Source organism: Malaya genurostris, chromosome 2 (genome assembly GCF_030247185.1).
Source record: "Malaya genurostris strain Urasoe2022 chromosome 2, Malgen_1.1, whole genome shotgun sequence".
Taxonomy (NCBI): domain Eukaryota; kingdom Metazoa; phylum Arthropoda; class Insecta; order Diptera; family Culicidae; genus Malaya; species Malaya genurostris.
The window spans coordinates 82,422,315-82,445,341 of NC_080571.1; the positions used below are offsets into that span (position 1 = coordinate 82,422,315).

At 39.7% G+C, this 23,027-nt stretch overlaps 1 protein-coding gene across 1 annotated transcript in view; it reads left to right on the top strand.

The window, feature by feature from the left end:
• LOC131428669 (alkyldihydroxyacetonephosphate synthase-like) overlaps nucleotides 1-7,662 on the top strand; it is a 50,224-nt gene extending 42,562 nt beyond the window's left edge. The window contains exon 4 of the mRNA XM_058592714.1: nucleotides 7,610-7,662. Within this exon, the coding sequence (XP_058448697.1) occupies nucleotides 7,610-7,662 (53 nt within the window). The remainder of the gene's footprint in view (nucleotides 1-7,609) is intronic.
• The last annotated feature ends 15,365 nt before the right edge of the window (nucleotides 7,663-23,027 follow it).

Sequence of the window (23,027 nt, forward strand, 5' to 3'; positions counted from 1 at the left end):
GAAGTACCGGAAATAGTGGTCATATATACCAAAATGGTTCTCACTCACTTTTCTCAGCGATGGTTTGACCGATTTCCACAAACTTAGATTCAAATGAAAGGTCTTCCGGTCCCATACGGAATTCCTGAATTTCATCCCGATCCGACTTTCGGTTCCGGAATTATAGGGTAAAGTGTGTTCAATATTGTACACCGTCACTTAAACTTTCGAAACAAAAAACGTGAAAATTTTTCTAAACTGGTCTCAAATCTACACAAATCGATAGTCATTATCAGTAGGCAACAAAACAAACCGATTCCGGCTATCGTGGTTCCCGGTATCCGGTTCCGGAAGTACCGGAAATAGTGGTCATATATACCAAAATGGTTCTCACTCACTTTTCTCAGCGATGGTTTGACCGATTTCCACAAACTTAGATTCAAATGAAAGGTCTTCCGGTCCCATACGGAATTCCTGAATTTCATCCCGATCCGACTTCCGGTTCCGGAATTATAGGGTAAAGTGTGTTCAATATTGTACACCGTCACCTAAACCGGCGAAACAAAAAACGTGGAAATTTTTCTAAACTGGTCTCAAAACTACACAAATCGATAGTTATTATCAGTAGGCAACAAAACAAACCGATTCCGGCTATCGTGGTTCCCGGTATCCGGTTCCGGAAGTACCGGAAATAGTGGTCATATATACCAAAATGGTTCTCACTCACTTTTCTCAGCGATGGTTTGACCGATTTCCACAAATTTAGATTCAAATGAAAGGTCTCCCGGTTCCATACGGAATTCCTGAATTTCATCCGGATCCGACTTCCGGTTCCGAAATTATAGGGTAAAGTGTGTTCAATATTGTACACCGTCACTTAAACCGGCGAAACAAAAAACGTGAAAATTTTTCTAAACTGGTCTCAAATCTACACAAATCGATAGTCATTATCAGTAGGCAACAAAACAAACCGATTCCGGCTATCGTGGTTCCCGGTATCCGGTTCCGGAAGTACCGGAAATAGTGGTCATATATACCAAAATGGTTCTCACTCACTTTTCTCAGCGATGGTTTGACCGATTTCCACAAACTTAGATTCAAATGAAAGGTCTTCCGGTCCCATACGGAATTCCTGAATTTCATCCGGATCCGACTTCCGGTTCCGGAATTATAGGGTAAAGTGTGTTCAATATTGTACACCGTCACTTAAACCGGCGAAACAAAAAACGTGGAAATTTTTCTAAACTGGTCTCAAAACTACACAAATCGATAGTCATTATCAGTAGGCAACAAAACAAACCGATTCCGGCTATCGTGGTTCCCGGTATCCGGTTCCGGAAGTACCGGAAATAGTGGTCATATATACCAAAATGGTTCTCACTCACTTTTCTCAGCGATGGTTTGACCGATTTCTACAAACTTAGATTCAAATGAAAGGTCTTCCGGTCCCATACGGAATTCCTGAATTTCATCCGGATCCGACTTCCGGTTCCGGAATTATAGGGTAAAGTGTGTTCAATATTGTACACCGTCACTTAAACCGGCGAAACAAAAAACGTGGAAATTTTTCTAAACTGGTCTCAAAACTACACAAATCGATAGTCATTATCAGTAGGCAACAAAACAAACCGATTCCGGCTATCGTGGTTCCCGGTATCCGGTTCCGGAAGTACCGGAAATAGTGGTCATATATACCAAAATGGTTCTCACTCACTTTTCTCAGCGATGGTTTGACCGATTTCTACAAACTTAGATTCAAATGAAAGATCTTCCGGTCCCATACGGAATTCCTGAATTTCATCCGGATCCGACTTCCGGTTCCGGAATTATAGGGTAAAGTGTGTTCAATATTGTACACCGTCACTTAAACCGGCGAAACAAAAAACGTGGAAATTTTTCTAAACTGGTCTCAAAACTACACAAATCGATAGTCATTATCAGTAGGCAACAAAACAAACCGATTCCGGCTATCGTGGTTCCCGGTATCCGGTTCCGGAAGTACCGGAAATAGTGGTCATATATACCAAAATGGTTCTCACTCACTTTTCTCAGCGATGGTTTGACCGATTTCTACAAACTTAGATTCAAATGGAAGGTCTTCCGGTCCCATACGGAATTCCTGAATTTCATCCGGATCCGACTTCCGGTTCCGGAATTATAGGGTAAAGTGTGTTCAATATTGTACACCGTCACTTAAACCGGCGAAACAAAAAACGTGGAAATTTTTCTAAACTGGTCTCAAAACTACACAAATCGATAGTCATTATCAGTAGGCAACAAAACAAACCGATTCCGGCTATCGTGGTTCCCGGTATCCGGTTCCGGAAGTACCGGAAATAGTGGTCATATATACCAAAATGGTTCTCACTCACTTTTCTCAGCGATGGTTTGACCGATTTCCACAAACTTAGATTCAAATGAAAGGTCTTCCGGTCCCATACGGAATTCCTGAATTTCATCCCGATCCGACTTCCGGTTCCGGAATTATAGGGTAAAGTGTGTTCAATATTGTACACCGTCACTTAAACCGGCGAAACAAAAAACGTGGAAATTTTTCTAAACTGGTCTCAAAACTACACAAATCGATAGTCATTATCAGTAGGCAACAAAACAAACCGATTCCGGCTATCGTGGTTCCCGGTATCCGGTTCCGGAAGTACCGGAAATAGTGGTCATATATACCAAAATGGTTCTCACTCACTTTTCTCAGCGATGGTTTGACCGATTTCCACAAACTTAGATTCAAATGAAAGGTCTTCCGGTCCCATACGGAATTCCTGAATTTCATCCCGATCCGACTTCCGGTTCCGGAATTATAGGGTAAAGTGTGTTCAATATTGTACACCGTCACTTAAACCGGCGAAACAAAAAACGTGGAAATTTTTCTAAACTGGTCTCAAAACTACACAAATCGATAGTTATTATCAGTAGGCAACAAAACAAACCGATTCCGGCTATCGTGGTTCCCGGTATCCGGTTCCGGAAGTACCGGAAATAGTGGTCATATATACCAAAATGGTTCTCACTCACTTTTCTCAGCGATGGTTTGACCGATTTCCACAAACTTAGATTCAAATGAAAGGTCTTCCGGTCCCATACGAAATTCCTGAATTTCATCCCGATCCGACTTCCGGTTCCGAAATTATAGGGTAAAGTGTGTTCAATATTGTACACCGTCACTTAAACCGGCGAAACAAAAAACGTGAAAATTTTTCTAAACTGGTCTCAAATCTACACAAATCGATAGTCATTATCAGTAGGCAACAAAACAAACCGATTCCGGCTATCGTGGTTCCCGGTATCCGGTTCCGGAAGTACCGGAAATAGTGGTCATATATACCAAAATGGTTCTCACTCACTTTTCTCAGCGATGGTTTGACCGATTTCTACAAACTTAGATTCAAATGAAAGGTCTTCCGGTCCCATACGGAATTCCTGAATTTCATCCGGATCCGACTTCCGGTTCCGGAATTATAGGGTAAAGTGTGTTCAATATTGTACACCGTCACTTAAACCGGCGAAACAAAAAACGTGGAAATTTTTCTAAACTGGTCTCAAAACTACACAAATCGATAGTCATTATCAGTAGGCAACAAAACAAACCGATTCCGGCTATCGTGGTTCCCGGTATCCGGTTCCGGAAGTACCGGAAATAGTGGTCATATATACCAAAATGGTTCTCACTCACTTTTCTCAGCGATGGTTTGACCGATTTCCACAAACTTAGATTCAAATGAAAGGTCTTCTGGTCCCATACGGAATTCCTGAATTTCATCCGGATCCGACTTCCGAATCCGGAGTTATAGAGTGCGTACTAGAAGAGCTTGTGTGTCATGTTAGTTGGTGGCCGTACGAACCGACTTTGACTATACCGGTTCTCGGGTTCCGGTGCCGGAAGTGCATATAATAGTGAACCCATTTCGTTCTCTTAAGGATGGCTTACGCAATCAAAGCACTGTTTTATTCTGTATGTTATGCATAAACAATCACTTGGTTTCTTTCAAAAATCGAAGAGAAAATTTTTGAATAGAATACCACAATATTATACATGAGAAAGGCATCATTACACCACTAGGTGGATTAAGACAGGTTTTTTTAATAACTATTTATTGGAATATGAGTTAAAATTAAATTATTAAGATTTAAATTGGGTGTTCAGCCACAAGTGGTGACTTTTCAGCCTTATTATATGTATGATTTGATTATTACCATGAGGACATCATTTGCTTCCGCAATTCTGAGATTTTTGTGTAGGGAAAATTCTAAACCTACTTGTATTATGTAATGGGGAAAAGGAACTTATATACTAACTTACTAACTAGTACAGAGAGCGAATCGATTCAATTGAAGATTGCATCGATTTTCGTCGGAATTTGCTTATAATATTATGTGACATTACATCTAATTATGTGACATTACATATTTGTGAGTCTGTGTAACTCATTTGTACTAAGCCAGGGAGGACGCTTCAAAATCATTTTCAGAATTTTATTCTGAATCCTTTGAAGCGTTTTCTTCCTGGTGGAACAACAACTTGACCAAATTGGTACTGCCTAAAGCATGGCTGGTCTGAAAATTTGTTTATAAATTAACAATTTGTTTTTTAGACAGACATAGAATTTCTGTTTATAAGAGGATAAAAACATTTAATATATTTATTACACTTTGCCTGGATTCCTTCAATGTGATCCTTGAAAGTGAGTTTTTGTCATACGCTAAACCTACACAGATAAAAATATTTTGTGATTTTACATTTATTTTCATGCACATATTTGGAGCAGGCAATTGAATGGAAATTTACATTACAAAATGAAGCGGTTTGTAAATATACAGTCTTGTTCAATGAAAAACTAAATGGATTTTAATATAATTTTACATCAATCATGGTTTAAAATCAGATTTTCGATTCAACTGATGTCTATTTCATAGTACTATCGGTTTACATGTCGTGTAAGTATCTTTTTTTCTTTCTGTGTTCTGTGGCATTTGTAACGGTTTTTTTGATTTTCAGGTATGTTCTGTAAATTTTAGGTCGTTGATTTGACTTGTTATCTAAGCGAACGAGCGTTTAAAATTTTTTCCCTGACAGTACATTTCAAATAATTGGATTTATGATTTCCATTCCAATTTGAACATGAAAATTTATCAGTGGTTTCATTCATTGGACAAACGTCTTTCGAATGCGATTTACCACAATTCAAACACCGTATATCCATTTGACAATTTTTGGTTCCATGGCCGAAGCCTTGGCGACGACGACATTGCGTTAAGTTTGCAATACGATTATGCCGTTTCTAATGTTCCCAATGAATTTTAATGTGGGAAATTAAACGTACTTTTTGTAAAGTTTTCAAATTGTTCACATCACTTCGATTGAAGTGTATTAGGTAAAGTTCATGGGAAATTCCAGAGCGTGGTTTAGAAGTACCATTCGCTCTTTTTCTCATAAGTATTACTTGCGAAGGGGCCAAACCAAGCAATTCCTTTAGTTCATTTTTAATTTCATCAGTACTTTGATCATTTGATAAGTCTTTCAAGACAACCTTGAAGGGTCTGTCTGATTTTATATCATATGAATAAAATTTATGAAGTTTCTCGGACAAATATCGAATAAGACGTTCGTAATCTTCCAATCCATCAACCAAGACTCGACATTCTCCTCTTCGTTCGATTTGAAATGAGACTTTTACTTCCGGGAGAAAAGTAGAAAGCTCAGTACGGAATGCTTTGAAGTCGGAAATCATCACCGTCAATAATGGCATAGATTGATGTTTCTTCCCAGAACAACAAGCGTCCATTTTGGGAATTTTTGAAGAATTTTCTTCTATGTCGCTACAATCGGATTCAGGAAGAATCTCGTAAATATTGTTAGACGGCATAGAATCAACGGAAGGGAATTCCGTCTGTTGTCTTTTATTTTTACATTCAGATTCTATAAGATCGTGAATGTTATTAGAAAAATGTTGAGTAACGGATTGTGATTTATTCCGTATTGAATTATTTTTAGCCTTAGGCTTGTTGCCTTTCCGGTTGGACGCAGGCATTTTTGAAATTAATGAAATTTTAAATTAAATTAACTAGGCTAAATTAGTCTTCGATTAGACTCCTAGCTAGCCTTAAAAAAGGCTGATTAATTTCTTAGTCACTCTAATATCACTCTTTGTATAGCCTTGAGAAAGGCTGACTAATTGTTAGTTTTTGAAAAGACTGTTAGTGATTCAGGTAACCTTGAAAAATACTGAAGCCTTGAATCAATGAAACTGTAGGTAGCCAGAAAAAATTTCCAGGAGCCACGTGCGGTACTGTTCAACACCGACTGACAGATCTCACATTGAATAACATGTGGATCATGAAACTATTTTAGAAAATTCTGCGGATATCGACACAGCAATAGATAACTTGAATCATTACATTATCGAAGCTAGAAATCTTTCAGTTCCCAAAGCTCAAACTAAATTAAATTCTCCTATCATCGATGACAATCTTCAACTGCTCATTCGGTTGAAGAATGTTCGTCGACGACAATATCAACGTTCTCGTGATCCTGCTATGAAAAACATAGTTAAGGATTTACAAAAAGAAATTAAACATAGATTTACTCTTTTGCGAAATGAAAATTTCGCTAAAGAAGTTGAACAAATTAAACCATATTCTTAACCTTTCTGGAAACTTGCTAAGGTTCTTGAGAAACCTCATAAACCAATTCCTGCTCTCAAGGAAGAAAATCAAATACTTCTTACAAATGGCGAAAAAGCTCAAAACCTTGCTCGGCAGTTCGAGAGTGTCCACAATTTTAATTTGAACGTTGTGAGTCCTATTGAAAATTAAGCTTATGAATATGAACCTTATGAAGAATTGTAAACTTGGCTGGAACATGATCCTATAATGGTTTTCAGTAGGCTTTCGTGGAGCTTACACTTACAATGCGAATTAAATAATGCAACAGTCAAGACTGCTACAAGTAATTACTAAAACTAGTAAATATTACGATAATCTTACAAAAAATAAAATAATACGTGTTCGGCTTCATATAGTTTGTTAAAAAATGGCAACGTTTAGTATTTTTCAGTTCGCCTAGGATGCCAGAAACGCTCACTACGGCTCTGCTGTTAACACGAATTACTTCAGCAATATTAGAGTAAAACTAAAGATGCATTTACTGACAGATCCCAGCGATTCAACACCAAAAAAAATCACTTTAGCACAAATAAAAAAAATATCTTCTCAAGTACTATTTGAATGAGAAAATACTTTTTGGCTCTTTAAAATGTTTGAAATTTTGTAAATGTTTCGGACCCCTGAACTAGATAGACACAGTACCAAACCGTAAAATTTTTAACAGCTTCTAAAACTCGTTTAGTTTGTTGAAAGTAAAGTAATCCAATCGAAGAAAATCCGAATCATTTGTTTGATTCATCATATTCCACGACGGAGACGAATCATCAGATTTTGATCACCACAAAACCAACTGCAACCGAGCCAACCTGGTTCCAAGCAAATCAGGTCAGAAGGCGTTGCAAAAAGTTGACGGAAATGTTTTGTTGCGCTTTTTGCGCCAGGTGAATGACCCCATCGAGGGAGATTTCGAAAACATACTGTTTTTTTTTTCTTTCTTTTACTCCACGTCCAGTAAACTGCAGTTGCAACGAACGACGTCCACCAGGAAAGTTCCTGACCGGCTGACTGCAGTTTCCGAGCCCCGCGAGTTTCGGTGTTTACAAACTTTGCCAGTTATTTATTGTTTTGCCTCTAGCCAAGCCGTGTCGCACGTGACTTTGGTCAGTGTCAAACCGCGGCGATGACCTAGACACCGACGGCGGATCCGTTCGATGGATCCGCTAGTCGCCGGGTTAGTTTACAAAACACATTTTCCGGCACCGCGGTTCGAATGATGTGAAGATGAGCAACGAAGTCTTATAAAAAGTACGTTGGACAATCTGCCAGTCAGTTCGGGCTGCTGGTTGAGATGTACCGCAGTGGTGGGAAGCTGCCTCTGATGTATCTGTGAGTGAAACATTTTCTGGAGGTGGATAAGTGAAACAACAACAAAAAAAAAAGACTTAAAATGGTAGGCTGAATTTGTGTGAATTAAGGAGTTAAGGAAACATAAGTGATTTTTGGTGATTTTGTTTTTGGTTTTTATTTGCAGACGCGACGTTTTTTACTTGTGCTGTGTTTAGTGTTGGTGTTCAATTTTTGGCTGGATGATCATGCCAGTGTTCAGGTTGGTAGTGAGTAATAATCGGTGGACGTAATTGGAAGTGATCGATGTGTCTTGTTTTGTTTTGTCACAATAGGCTCAAATAAACAGAGGACGACGACCAGTTCATTTCCGAGGATCGACTTTCAGCATGGCCCGAGCGGCTGCGCTTGGATTCCGAAGATCTCCGTTTGTACGAGCGAGTAATCCGAATGCGGACGAAGATGAGTCGGCTTCCACCGGTTTCCGGAAGTCTCCTTTTGCCAGAGCGGATAGTTCAACTGCCGACAATGAAATTTCGCCACGAATGGCCTATGAGTACCGGCCAAGATCCGATGCGATAGATATCGTAGTCCACTCTCCACATCATCCGTCGGAGATTGACAAACCGGAGCTTCTACCGGAGCTGCTTGGACTCTACAATTCGGATGGAACAATTTATCCGATAAATCGTAAACGAAGAGGAACCGAACCGTCTCCGATTCGAGAAACTTCTCGTCTGTATCGCACATTTGGCCGAAGTAGACTTCGCAAACGGCAGTCACTGTATGCCGACGATGAAGGAGAGAACCCGAGTCCATTGAGACACCGATTGCTACGGGATAATACGATCCCTCAGGATAGTGTGGAAGAAATTGTCCATTCTGGAAGGCATCCGGAGTATATCAAGAAAACGGAACTGATAGCGAGACTACGGGGTTTATACAACGAAGATGGATCTTTATATGAGTTCACTTCGCCACAAATCAACGATGAAGACACACCAGCGGCTGAACAGGATTCGACGGACGCCAAACCAATCAGCTCGGAATCTCAGTCAGTAACTTCAGAAACCGGAAACAGTCCAAATGAAAACACAAAAACGTCAAGTGATAGCGAGGATAGTTTTGATAGAAAACGGATTATTCCAAGTGCTTTGAGAAATAACAAAAATCGTCAGCGAAGGAGACGAGTTCCACACGATAGACTACGACTTGCGACAACACTGGAACAGGATTCTCCGAATGAATCCAGCAACGAGATTGCACAGAAGGAAAGTGGTTCCGATGAGGTACAACCGAAATTCATTGGCGTTTACAACGAGGACGGCACAATCTCTCAGCTGAAAACAGACGTTCCCTTCTTCCTACTCGATGAATTGTTCGAAGGCAAAATAAAAGAAAGGAAACCCATGGAAAGTGAGGATAAAATTGATCCCATTGGAATTGGCCGGAATCATCGAGCGTTCCGACCCGAACACACCAAAAGGCAGTTGTCTTCGGAGGCAGTCGATATCAGAGAAAGCGTTCCGGTCAAGGAGGAAGTCGATGAAGGAGAGTCCGATCTGGGTGTGTCCGAGAGCAGACAAAGTTCAGAGATACAACGCAACTCGATTGAAGCCATTCCTGTTAGCCGTCATAGTCGTGAATCGATGGATTCTTCGTTCGAGAACGTCATGCCGGTAGGATCTCATCTACGCAGCTACGATCATGATGACAGCATTCAGATGGTGGTGCACTCACCTTTCCACCCGGAAGAGATTAAACGACCGGAGTTGCTCCCGCAGTTGTTGGGCTTGTACAATGTGGACGGGACAATCGAACCACTGCAGGAGCAAACTGCTCGGGCCGCATCCGAACAAAGCGGCGAAGCAGATCCAATAGTCGGAGGTAAACGCAAGAAGTGGAAGAAAAAGCACAAGAAGATGAGACACCACTATCACCATCACTATCACCATTACGGAAATTATGGACACTACGGACAGCAAAGCCACTACGGACGTCGAGGTCATTACGGTCACTACAATCGATACAAACGATCGCTCGATAGCCTGGATGGACGGTCAGCCGAAGTAGCCAAGGTAAGTTTGCCAAAGGTCTAGCCATAGACAGCAAACGGTGACATTCACGTGGAACTCCCTAATTAACAGGCGCCAGTTTTCAGGATCTAGACGCAGAGCAATTTAATACGACTTCCCTCGAATCACCTCACTATCATCTTTCATTGAATGACCGACAACAACAACAACCAGCAACAACAATCCGAGATTCACGAAAATCGTTGCCAGAAGAAGATACTAGACCACGAGCTCCCAGAAATAGGTAAGAACCATACGCATCCGATAACGAAAACAGTTCTAACGATGAGAGTTCAACCGAAGTTTTAAGTTTCCTTCGTCATTATTGAATCCCTTTCTCCGAAGTTGAGCGGTTTCGATGGCTTCGTCTTCGTCATTTGACGAAACACCATTTGACATTTTATTTGTTTTCTCAATGAGTACGACATGTCCCGAATCCTTTCAGCATTGCGATCCCCAGCTTAGCCAGACCGGTGGACGTCACCCACATCAAGTTTATCGCCTCGAACGGCACGGAAATGGTGGCTCCCTATCAGCTGATTGGGCAGCACCAGGCCGATCCCCCGAACCCGGGAGCTGTCATCAATTACAACTTCTTCCAGCTGGCATGTGCACCGAAAAGTGGCGTGAGAAATCAACCGAAACGGAATATCAATCCCAGCATCTGGAGTTCGTTTCCCCATCGGATAGAAAAGCGTAAAGGCGTTGAGCACGAGCAATCGGGGGCGGTGGTGGTTCTTCCAGAACTGGACCTGTGTCCCCTCGAGACGGACACTTCTCAGCAAGATTCCGCCGAAGAAGCCATTTGGAACAGTTTCCGTAGAAAGCTTCATCTGGGCCGAAGTAAACCACTGTTCAAAAGAAAGCCAAAACCTTGGAAGCTCCAACCGATGTCTAGTCAAGAGGAAACCCTGATGGCTGAGTCATCCTCAGACGCCGTTGCCATCGCCGATCCGGAGCAGGCTTCCCCGGAAAATTGTTCGGACTTCGTAGCACGCGGCCGAGATCCACGAAAATCCATTCTTAATGACACGGCTTCCAAAGAACAGCAGAAGAAAAGACAACACCGATCAAAATTAAATGCTCAAAGGAAGAATCACGTCATGAATTGTTTGTTCGGTAACATGGCTCCAGAAAATTGGAGAGAAACCCACAAAAGGGAAAGCGACATCAATAATGCCATTCCTGATGGTCCGGGAAGGAACGACAATGCCGAAGATCGGTCTCGATTGCGCAATATGAGAAATCGAAGAATAGAAAACATGCAACAGCGGTTTGCGAAGTTGCGTCGACTTGCTTCGGAATCTGACTTGGCCTCCGTCACGAGTACGACAGCGTCAACTACAACCACATCTACCTCTACAACTACAACCGAAGCTCCGACGACGACCACAACCACAACAACGACTACCACCACGATAGCACCTTTCAACCAATTCCGTAAACGGGTAAGGTTTCGTTTGCGTTCCAAGAAAAGTGTTTCGAACAGTGATTACACAGCACCGAGCAAGAACAGTGTAGTACCGGACGATGAGTCCTTGGAAAGAGATCCATCCAAACGAATTGCCCAACGACGTTCCTGGAGACGGCAAGCAAGAGTTAACAAAGCAATGCTACGGAAGCTACTGCATTCATTCAACACCGCGAAGCCTCCGATTCAAACTCCAACCAATCTGGCAGCATTGCCTTCAACAAAACCAAGAAATTGGAATGAAGTTTTTTCGGTGAAACCAGAGCAAATCGAACCTATTTCCTTGCGCAAAACTGTCGAAAGATCCAAACTCCCGAAAGAATACAGCTCACCACTCAATCGAGTTTCCTTACCCAACAAGCAATCACCATTGGAATCCTACGAGGTGATCACAACAACTCAAAAGCCAATGCCCAGAACTACAACCACGACTGCTCGATCCATGCCAAAACACGAACAACGGGCGCGGCTAGATTCAGCCGAATACTCATTGGAAGATAGCAACGAAGAAAGCTTGCAGAGATCTCATCCCAAGCGGAGTTTGGATGACGGCATGGATGACCGACGGCGTCGTCGGCCCAGACCGGGACGGTACCGTCATCGGAGCACCGAAGCGCTATCACGAGATTCCGTTGTTGGTTCGGCCAACTCAACTCCCATCCCACCGGGCCTTCAGGACTTTATCATCCAAACCGTCAAAGAACACTGCCCGAAGTCGGCTACCAACGGCGAACTGGTCGGAGCAGCACTGCAAAGGTTTAAAAATGGAGTGCCTTGTGTACCGCGACCGAAACCCAACGAAATCGTTGGAGCCGCAACTCCACAGCGCACCAAAAATGGAGTTCCCTGCATTCCGCGGCCAACGATCAAAAGTGAACTGGTGGGAGGAGCTGCCAATCCCCGGGATCGAACGGCTCGTACGTCGGGAACACTGGCCGAGTCGTTCGCCTCAAGTCCATGTACGCAATTTCGATCCTGTTGTTGATTGTCACTTCAATAATCGTGAAATCACTTCTTTTTTGTAGTGCGAACTCTGTTCAAGTGGGACCTTTTCAAACCGTGGAGAAACATGATAACCGGTCAAAAGAGCTAATCGTAGTGCTAGATTTTCAACCCAGTCATGAACGCGGCTTGCGATGACCCATGCAGTTCAACCATCCTTCACCATCGCCTACTGCACCAATTATGCTAGCACTTGTTACCGTTGTATCTTATCGTTAGAACTATTTATATGTAAATAAACTATATTATTTCGTACAAACATACTAACCGGCTTGTGTTGCTCTTTTTTTCCTTCTGCGGAAAGCCGTCCAAAGTTTGTTGTCAAGCGACAGCTTTTCAATCGTCGAAACTCTAGTGATCAGGAACCGCTATTCGATCTCGAATGGCTACGGATGACGCCAGAGGATCGTCAGAGATTGCAAAACCGAATCGTGGGCTCCCTCGGTGTTGCGGTGAAAGAGCTGCGTAATCAAATTGATCCAACAACTTCCCCACCAATCGTCGCAGCAGCAGCAACCACCGTCGCACCCATTCCGGTGAATGAGCTGAGAGATGAGATTCTGAATGCTCGCAATAATGCTTCCACATCGGTGCGACGGAGGCGTCCCAATCGGGATCCCGTCGTAGGAGCCTCGTCGTCGGTAGCTTCTTCTATCGTCGCAGCTCCGGTAGGATTTTCTTCGCCTCCGTGTACTTGCGATATGTGCGTTCCGGTTCCCAGAAACCGTCCACGTGCACGTAGCACTCGTCAGTGGACCCGAAATCGAACTCGGGAACGTCCCCGGAATCGCGTCCGGGATGGACGAAGAACTTCGAATTTCGCCAATGAACTGCAACAATTTGTGAACAGCAACAATCCTCAAGTCGGAGCGGCCGCTCCGATAGTAGCTCCAACAGCTCCTCCCGTAGCTCCTGCACCAGCACCAGTAGCCGCCCCTGCTCCAGCACCAGCACCGATTCTCACTCCGCCGACCCTGATGGAATCGGTTCGTGCACTGGTCAACCGGTACCTTCAATCCTTCCCGCCCGGACCAGAAATGGTGGGCAGTGCCGGAGCCCCACAGGAAAACCACATTCAAGCCGCCACGAAATACTTTGTCCGTGTGATGGATCAATTGCTCAGCCAGGAACATCTGGCACAGAATCAGGTGGCGGCTCCGAGTCATGCGGCGGATCTGGTTCAGCATACCGCCGACAACGAAATAGTTGGAGCAACACCGGTTTACTGTGATGACTGATAGACATGGAACTACTGTCTTCATTAAGCTCATTCCCATTCAATCGTTATTTATTAGTACCTACGATAATAACAAATCCAGTTACGGGGGTCGTGGTCCACTGTTTCTGCGCTAACGCTATATCATTTTTCATTGATTTGAAACCATTGTACTTTGTCGGGCTTACAGAATTCTTGTCGATTCAGTATCTAAACTACGACGTAGAACATGTTGTTATAACACGTACACTTCTGAACGATGTTGCTTCACTGCTTTTACCATCACGGTTAGAGTTCGACTGATGAAGCGGTCAAATTTTGTCTGCTTATTCATGGGTTACCATGATTGATGCTGCATGGGTAGTTTCGTCATTTGTGTTCATTTTATTAATAGCAAACGTTAGTGTCATATTTGGCATACGAAATTCGAAAGTATGCGAGTCAAGGGTAAGTTTGTTGAGAAGTTAATTCTTACCTTAAGTGATAAATTTTGTGGCAAGTTGCAATTGTTAGTATAGATCATGAAACATCCGACAAATCTACCAAAAAATTGTTAGTAAGTTGACATTTATTTAATGATTCAATCAATGAATTGTGATCCTATCGGATGTAATATTTTCGCCTCGACTCTAAGCAGTAATACGGCAGAAGACATAGCTCGATAATTATGCGATACTACTGCTCTAGCGATGCACAGAAAGCACGTCGATTGAGAGCAAGAGCAAAAGGAACGACTTCTCTTGAAGTCGATTTAATCAATTTTTGGATATGTTTTACAAAAAGTTGGATTTTTGTGCTTGTATAAGTTTTTAATGGTTTTCACGGTTTGTGGATAGAGGGCGCTGCACGTTTTCATTTTTCTTTGTAATAATGACTTCTTGACATAACATATAAAAAAAATCAGTGCAAATTTAGTCGATGAATGCATGACTAATAATTTTTGAAAAAAAATACGAAAATATGTTAGGCCCTCTACCTACTAATCATGTAAATCGCTACAAACTTATACGATTGATGTTATCAACCACATAACGCATTTTTCAATAGAAACTATTGACATTTCTAGACAACATATTCCAAAATTGGAAAAATCAATGCAGTGGTTACCAAGCTCTGAAGTTTGAAAAATAAGGCAATTTTCCAAAAATTTTATCCTAGAAATGGTCATCCTAACGGCAAAATGCAAAAAAATACGGGTCTAATACGAAGAACGATAGTACCAAACGTTACAAATTTTTGAGAAGTCGTAAGTCTTTTTCTTGTGGAATTGATGTGTAAAGAATGCAAAAGAGAGAAATCCCTTAGGGTGAAGCCAGAGTGGACGCGACTTTTCGGAATTCTCTTCCACTTTCTTTCTTCAAAGTATTTTTTCTTAGTATTTTCATCTAAAAATTTATTTAAAAAATTATACACTTTTTTCATCGAGATAATTCGAAATATTCTCAAAACTCGTTTAATGTACCTTCAATGACAGTACTTCTAGTAATTTCTAATGTTTTCGAAACCTTTTTTCCAACACTTGCTCACAAGAACCCAGTTCCATAGATGCGAGATTGTTGATTCCAAAACGCATACCGTTGAAACTTCGATGAGAGCTTCGATATCAATCAAATCATCGCCATGACGAAAAATAATTGAGGAAACCTTTGTCGCTCATTAGTCGCATGAAAATCTGAGCACGCACTGCTTCGTTGTTGTTTTGTCGCACCGAAAATCGCTTGTCACTACGCAACGCCTTGTGTTTACTCTGAAGTACAAGTTAATATCTTGCTGTAAACAAATGAACGAAATACAGAATTTTGATGATCACATCGCATCGCTTCGCGTCGCGAGTCGCGCCCACTCTGGCTGCACCCTAAGGCTGTGAACCATTTCGCGAATTGTAATAACTTTTAAATAAAATTTGAAATTTCGATGGTTAATTTTTGTCGAGTAGTTCAATTTAACTAATGTCGTTTTTTCATTGAAAAACACTGCTCTGCTTTTGCACTTTCGAGCAGAAATGCAACATTCTGATGGCGTTTCATTGCCATTTCTGCTCGAAAGTGCAAAATCACTGCAAAAGCAATCCACTCCACCAGTGTTTTTCAATGAAAAAACGCCATAAACCTGCGTTCCAATTCAAAATTTTACGGACGAGAAGTTATGTGGGTTTGTTTTGAACTGCAAATAAAACTATAACAAAAAGTATAACAATTACAATACAGAGAACGTAACAAATACTTCGATAAAAACTTATTTCGTTTGACAATGTATTGAGATTTTTTATTGGAAAATTTTCTTTTACTGAAAGTATAAAAAAATTATACAGAAATTATTTTTTCTACAAATCTGGAATTGCAAAAGGTTGAACAAAAAAAGGCGGGTGGGTAATGTCAGAGACATAAGTGGATGTCGTGAATACGAAAACAACTGACAGGTTCCTTAACACTTCCGAATATCAATTATTTGATCAATTGTATGAATTATGCAAACATTCCCCTTTTCCACATTTTTCGCAAAAACAAAGAAGGCTTCATTTGATCTAGATTACTGTGAATTTCACACAGCGAAAAGTGCAAAAATCAAATCTAACAGTTCTAAATTTGCACTAGACTGAGGATATTTCCTTTTGATTTGCGAACAACAAATCCTAATAGTTCTTCAGAAAACTTTTAGAGCCATTAGAACTGCTGATTTTTTGTAATGCTCTCCATCGTTGCTTTTTCATCCATGCAAATGACTGGCAGCTGTGACGTAATCGCTCTTGTCGGAAGCGAAACTAGCTTTACAAACGGCATAAAATACATCTGCTCGCATTGAAATAGAATAGATATATATTCAATTTTTGTTAGGAGCTTTCTTCGATAGAATCCAAATATATTCAATTTTTGTTAGGAGCTTTCTTTTACGTGATTTCGTTAGTAGCTTTTTCATATGGGCGGTCCTAAAGGCTATAAAAATAGCCGCATACAGAATTTTAATGTCGATTATTTCATTTCGTATTTGGATAATTTATTGAAAGAAACTATCAATATGCTGTAGGGATTCGTTTCTAGCATTCAGAAGGACCAAATTGAGGAACTCACTACGATATTCACCACAGATATTTTGTTCTCTTTGTCAGAACGCGTTCTGATTGGCTGGTGTTGACATGGGTCAAACGATATAGGTTTTTCAATAGTGTACTGTTGAAATACTTAAATGCTTTTGCTATACACGTTTAAGTGGAAAAATTTCGATTCTATTGGTAGTTAGATTATATAAATTCTTCCACAGATCACTGAGCTATGAGCTTTCAAAATACGAGAAAGGCAAACGCGCCTTATGAATTATCCTCTTTGATACTCGTTTATACCAAACATTTCAGAAAAGTTAAATTTTGAACTATTTGAGATTATGTCACACAACTGAAAATTTTATCATAAAATTGTGATCATATTTCCGATGGCATGTAGAAAAAATTATGTTGGTTCGTTAGATACAGCAAGAGATATTCACGATCAAAATCTTATCACTCTCTCAGAGGGTAAATTTTGAAAAGGCACCCCATAGCAAAGTAAGTCGTATTCACGACAAAAAATCTAAATTGGAGGTTAGAACCGGGGTTTAGCAACAATAATAATCCTAAATTGGATATACAATTGTTTCGAAATTATTAGTATTCAATCCATTTCAATTGGGCTTCAACCCCTAAATAACTACTATCTATTGACGGCCAGAATGTCGTCACTTAGTTTCGTTTCTTTCGGCATGTCAGCAAAGTCATAGCACTTCGGTGTGATAAGTGTATATGTAAATAGCATCTACTCAGCGGTTTATGGTGAACTGTTAGGTGGCATTAGCAGTTCAATATAAACTGCTGACCGGTGCATACCGGCTATGAATTGTCATTTTATATCACGGAACGACCGAAATTAGCTCTGCACCTAATTCGTATTACTGTTTCTGAATTAGTTGATTTTAACAACAAAATTTCCTAAATAACTATAAAATTAGTTAAAATTGAGAATTTACTTTGCTGAAAAAAACTCTTATTTTTGGAGAATGTGTTTAGTTGGCTAATATCCTGGACACAAACCAGCAATATTTCAATCCAACACGAAATTCTTTTTGACAACTAATTTTTTTTTCCCTTTATAGGCTGCTCTGGCCGAGGGGGTGGTTACAACGATCCACACTTTCCATACCAGACGAACTAGGCTATGGTGCCCAAATGAACACTAGTAACGAAGGAGGAAATCCTCCAGCATGTAACCCAAGCGACAGATTCCTTTACGGTTATCAATTTGCAATGAAAGATACGAATATCTTCTATTGCAAGTTCACCAGAGAATTTGTCACTTGGGCAGGAAGTATGTGCTTCACCCTGTAACCAGTCAATCATTGAGTCGTGCGTATGTATCGTATTGGTATTTTGTCATCCTACCCGCTGCTTCTGTGTCTTAAATGTCCTCGTCGATGAAGCTTTGCAAAATTTCGCACTGTATCCGCTTCGGTCTTGGCCCTGCTTTCCTATATAGTCTTTTATGTCTGAAGCGGTACAAACGATTATTACTTTAAAGTTCCTAAATCAATGTAGATATGTTTGGTCTACTAACACTATCCATTCTCATCTGCTCTGATTATTTCTATCTTTGTCGATGTTACGTTACATTACCTTTTCCCATTGCATCGCTTTTTTGACTATGCTGACTATGAAACCTGTTAATATCTCAATGTGATAATTTATCAAGAATAAAGAAATAATAATAATTACTATAACAATAATAATTTCAATAAGATTAGCAGCGAATATACAGTGATCATCTCCAGGTATTTTTTTAATTAACATTACTCCTCCATCAAACTTCATGTGCTCCATTTTTGTAATTATTATATAGTTTCCCTTTTATTATGTTATCGTTAATTTGGATGTATAGAGATTTGAAATTCATTAGCTTAATCTTAAAAGTCTCTTGTTTATGGACATATTTAATTTCACCTCTCCACAAAGCGGGAGGTTTCAATAGTGGAGAGATAATAGCAATAAAAATAACTCTCATGATGATAATAATAATAATAATAATGTCAATAATTATAATAATTATAATAAAAGTCAAAATAATAATAATAATAAAAACAATAATAATAATCATAATAATAATAATAATAATAATAATAATAATAAAAATGATTAGAAAAAAAATAGTGTTGCACTAACCTTTCTCCTTCATCACACCACTACTTACCAAGAGTTAGGTTGTTACCTAACATATTCATCCTTCATCACTATCGTGGTACATTCTGGGGGTTTTCCTTCTCACATCTTCCTGGCCTTGAATCCTCGATGATAATCCTCTGCTTCATCAATCTCATTTAATTTATTTTTTCATGATGCACATAGAATAAAATAAAATCAGATGTTAGTGCTTTCGTTAAATTATAAAATGTAAGGGTGCGCATTTAACACTAGATTGCCCATGAAAGTCACAATATGTAAACAATGGAAGGATTGCTTAGAATTGTGTGATCTTTATTTAACTCTTAATTTAACGTTATAAGCACTCAGGCACTCTGCACTAGCTTTTAGTTAGTCTGTCAGTGACTTTCTTTCTTTCAATCATTTTGACTGCTTTTGATCAATTTAGGTCTATACTACGTTTTGGGCCTTCTAGTGTTGAGCACGCATCCAGGAAACAAAAACTACTACATGTATTTCGTGAAGAAATACTAGGTGTGACTGTATGAAATGGTCCACGTGAACCGTTCTCTTCCAGAAACACACATCTCACATTCTTAGTCAGAAGGTGACATCTGTGTCCAAGTTGGAGAAATCTAAGTACATTCAAACCTTTCCCGATTTGAGAGTGTATTTACACCTGATCAATCAGTTTCGCCGTCATTGCAATTTGTAAACATTACCGATACCGAACCGGATCGGAAAGGTTTGAAAGTTCCTAAACGGTTCATAAGATGTCAATTTACTCCTATTCCTGATAACACTAGTCCTCCTTTTCGAATTAAATTCACCAAGTTCAGGACGAATATGATATATTAACATTAATCCTAACTGGATCAAGATAATTCAAATTGGTGACCAAATACAGGCATAAGAATGCTCGAAACCACCTAATGACCTATTGTCAATTTCAAGCACTATTAGTCCTGTCCACTCCGTGATCGATCCAGACAACATAATAATTTTCATTTTTTTTACATTTATAAGCGAACGATCGATCTCGGTATGGGCCGACTTTGTCAATACGCGAAGTGTAAATTGACTCCCACCCCCATCCGCCAAGCGGGGGTACGCACCCTGTAGCTCATCATCCAAAGCCCAGGGTAAATTCTTTTTGACAACTAATTTTGTTATTAAAATCAGAAAATTTGTTTCTATTTATTTATCACCATCATTACTGTAGGACAGCACAAATAAAACAAAAATGAAATGGGTTTTATTAACAACTTTATTAGCCAAAAACTCATGAGAAGTGTCAAAGCAAAACAATCCATTAAAAAGCTAAACAGGACAGTCTTATTGAAACTGCTTGCAAATTGTTTAGATGTTTTTCGCATGTGTTACGATATATCCTTATATAAATTGCTAAACCGATTTGTAGAAATGACGTAAACTCTTAGTGGAAAGTGTATTTATTCAGAATTTGTGCGCATTTGAAGCGATTGTGGGTAATAATGTTTTTACGCGGAACAGTGAAGTGAGTTTCGAGTGTTGCACTCTAACTGTATATGTCAAATGATGTTTTTTGTATCTTCCAAACTTCCGGGCTACGCCGTCCGGTGTATCACTTCTATTCGGTTTTTGTTTTCCGAGTGCTCAAAGTTTTCAGTGAGAGAGTCGATTTCGCGAAGAAAGCAGCGATTTAGAAGAAAAATTTTCAAAAAGAAGTGTATATTTCGTTTATGTCTTTTCCTCCAATACAACATCGTTTTTATACCTGCCAATATAGAAAAGACAACCGCGACTGAAATTTTTTTCGGTAGTAGTGTGCCATCTAGTGGCTAGTAGTCATTACGGTGTTTACGTTTTTTCGGTGACAGAGCGCCATATAGCTGCAAATTGCAGAAGCCAATTCAACCATTCATATTGGTTGAAAACAACGTTTTATTTCTCTAATTCAACTGAAAAATTAGTTGAATAGAAATGAAGTGTGCCTTAGCTAAGAAATGACAGCACGTTTCATTGGTGAATTCAACTAAAAAAACAACCATTTCAACAAATATTTTATTATTATTAAGAGAATTAGAATTAGAAAATCTAAATTAGCAAAAGTAAAATTTTTTTAGTTGTCTCAAAAAATAACTAACTAAAATCAGAAAATCAACTAGTTTGATCACCAAAATGCTGATTTCGGTCTTTCCGATATGGTTTTGAGAGCTTTGACACTCATCGCCTTGTAATTGCGGAAACGGGTAGTCGGATTTGGATGAAATTTCACAGTAGGGATTGTTTCAAACCTTTAATTTAAATCCAGATTTGTGAAAATTGGTTCAAGTATCGCTAAAAAATCTAAGTCCTACTTTTGAAGTTTTTCACCACATCCGGTGCTTCCGGAAAAGGAAATGGGGCACCAATACTGCCGAATCAAGTTTATATACTCACAAACTAACAAGTTCTGAAAGCCGGTAGAATTTATCGGTCAGTTTCATGGGATTTATATCTGTTTTTTCCAACTCATCAAATTGAAGATTTTCCACTTATCACGCTCACATTTTTGCCTTTCTCATATAGAAAGGTTATGCAATCACTGTGAAAACCGACTTTTGAACCGAGGCCCGGAGGGCCGAGTGTCATATACCATTCGACTCAGTTCGTTGAGTACGCAAAATGTCTGTATGTGTGTATGTAACGTTTTTTTGCTCTAACTTTTCTCGGAGATTACTGAACCGATTTTCACAAACTTAGATTCAAATGAAAGGTATTGTGGTCCCATATAAAATTTCTGAATATTATTTCAATCCGACTTCCGGCTCCGGAGTTATGGGGTAAAATGTGCAAAAAATGAAAATATATTTTCTAGCTTATCTCATAGATGGCTCGACCGATTTTCATAAACTTAGGTTCAATTGAAAGGTCCTGTGGTCCGTATAAGAAAGGCAAAATACATTCGAACCATAACTGCTTAATATTTATACATTTTCTTTACATAAAAATGTGTAGTTATTGAGCTATGAAAAAAAAACACAAAAGCTTGAACGAAAAAAACAACTCAATTGGACATAACATTGTTTCGAAGTTATTTATACCGTTTCCGATTGATGCCACATCCAACTTAGTTTCCACCCGAACTGCTGTCAAACCGTTTGTTTGAAGCTAGTTTCGAACCTAGTTTCAACGTTGCTGAACTGAAAATCGAGTCGATTTCAAACCTGGTTTTGATATCAAATTCCCATTGCAAAGAGCGAATCCAACACAGTTTCGTGAAAAGTATTTGCTTGATGAAACCACCCTTGGTCAGTTTCAGTTTTCTCAAGCGAAAACGACATTAGGTTTAAATTTAAGTCACTGTTTTCTTGATTGAAGAATGTATTTCAACTCGGTTTTACATCGATGATGGATTTCTATCAAATTTTCGGTTCAAGTATTTGTTTTTTCTTAAAACTTTTGATTTATATGTCATGTAAATCGATCTAAATGTGTAAGCGAATTGATTTCCAAGTTAATTTAGGTGTAAATAATTTTAATTTGACATCACTGCAAACCGACCTCACAAATATTCTTGTACTAAACTGCATCACTTCATAATAAAAGGTGATTTTTTTGAGGTTAGGATTTTCATGCATTAGTATTTGCTCAGATTTTTTGAGGTTATGATTTTCATGCATTATTATTTGCTCAGTATGCTCTGACATTTCATCATGAATAGACTTACTAACGAGCAACGCTTGCAAATCAGTGAATGGGCCCTAGAAAAGTTGGCAGAAAATCCGCTTTTTTATCGACAAATTTTGTTCAGCGATGAGGCTCATTTCTGGTTGAATGGCTACGTAAATAAGCAAAATTGCCGCATTTGGAGTGAAGAGCAACCAGAAGCCGTTCAAGAACTGCCCATGCATCCCGAAAAATGCACTGTTTGGTGTGGTTTGTACGCTGGTGGAATCATTGGACCGTATTTTTTCAAAGATGCTGTTGGACGCAACGTTACAGTGAATGGCGATCGCTATCGTTCGATGCTAACAAACTTTTTGTTGCCAAAAATGGAAGAACTGAACTTGGTTGACATGTGGTTTCAACAAGATGGCGCTACATGCCACACAGCTCGCGATTCTATGGCCATTTTGAGGGAAAACTTCGGAGAACAATTCATCTCAAGAAATGGACCGGTAAGTTGGCCACCAAGAT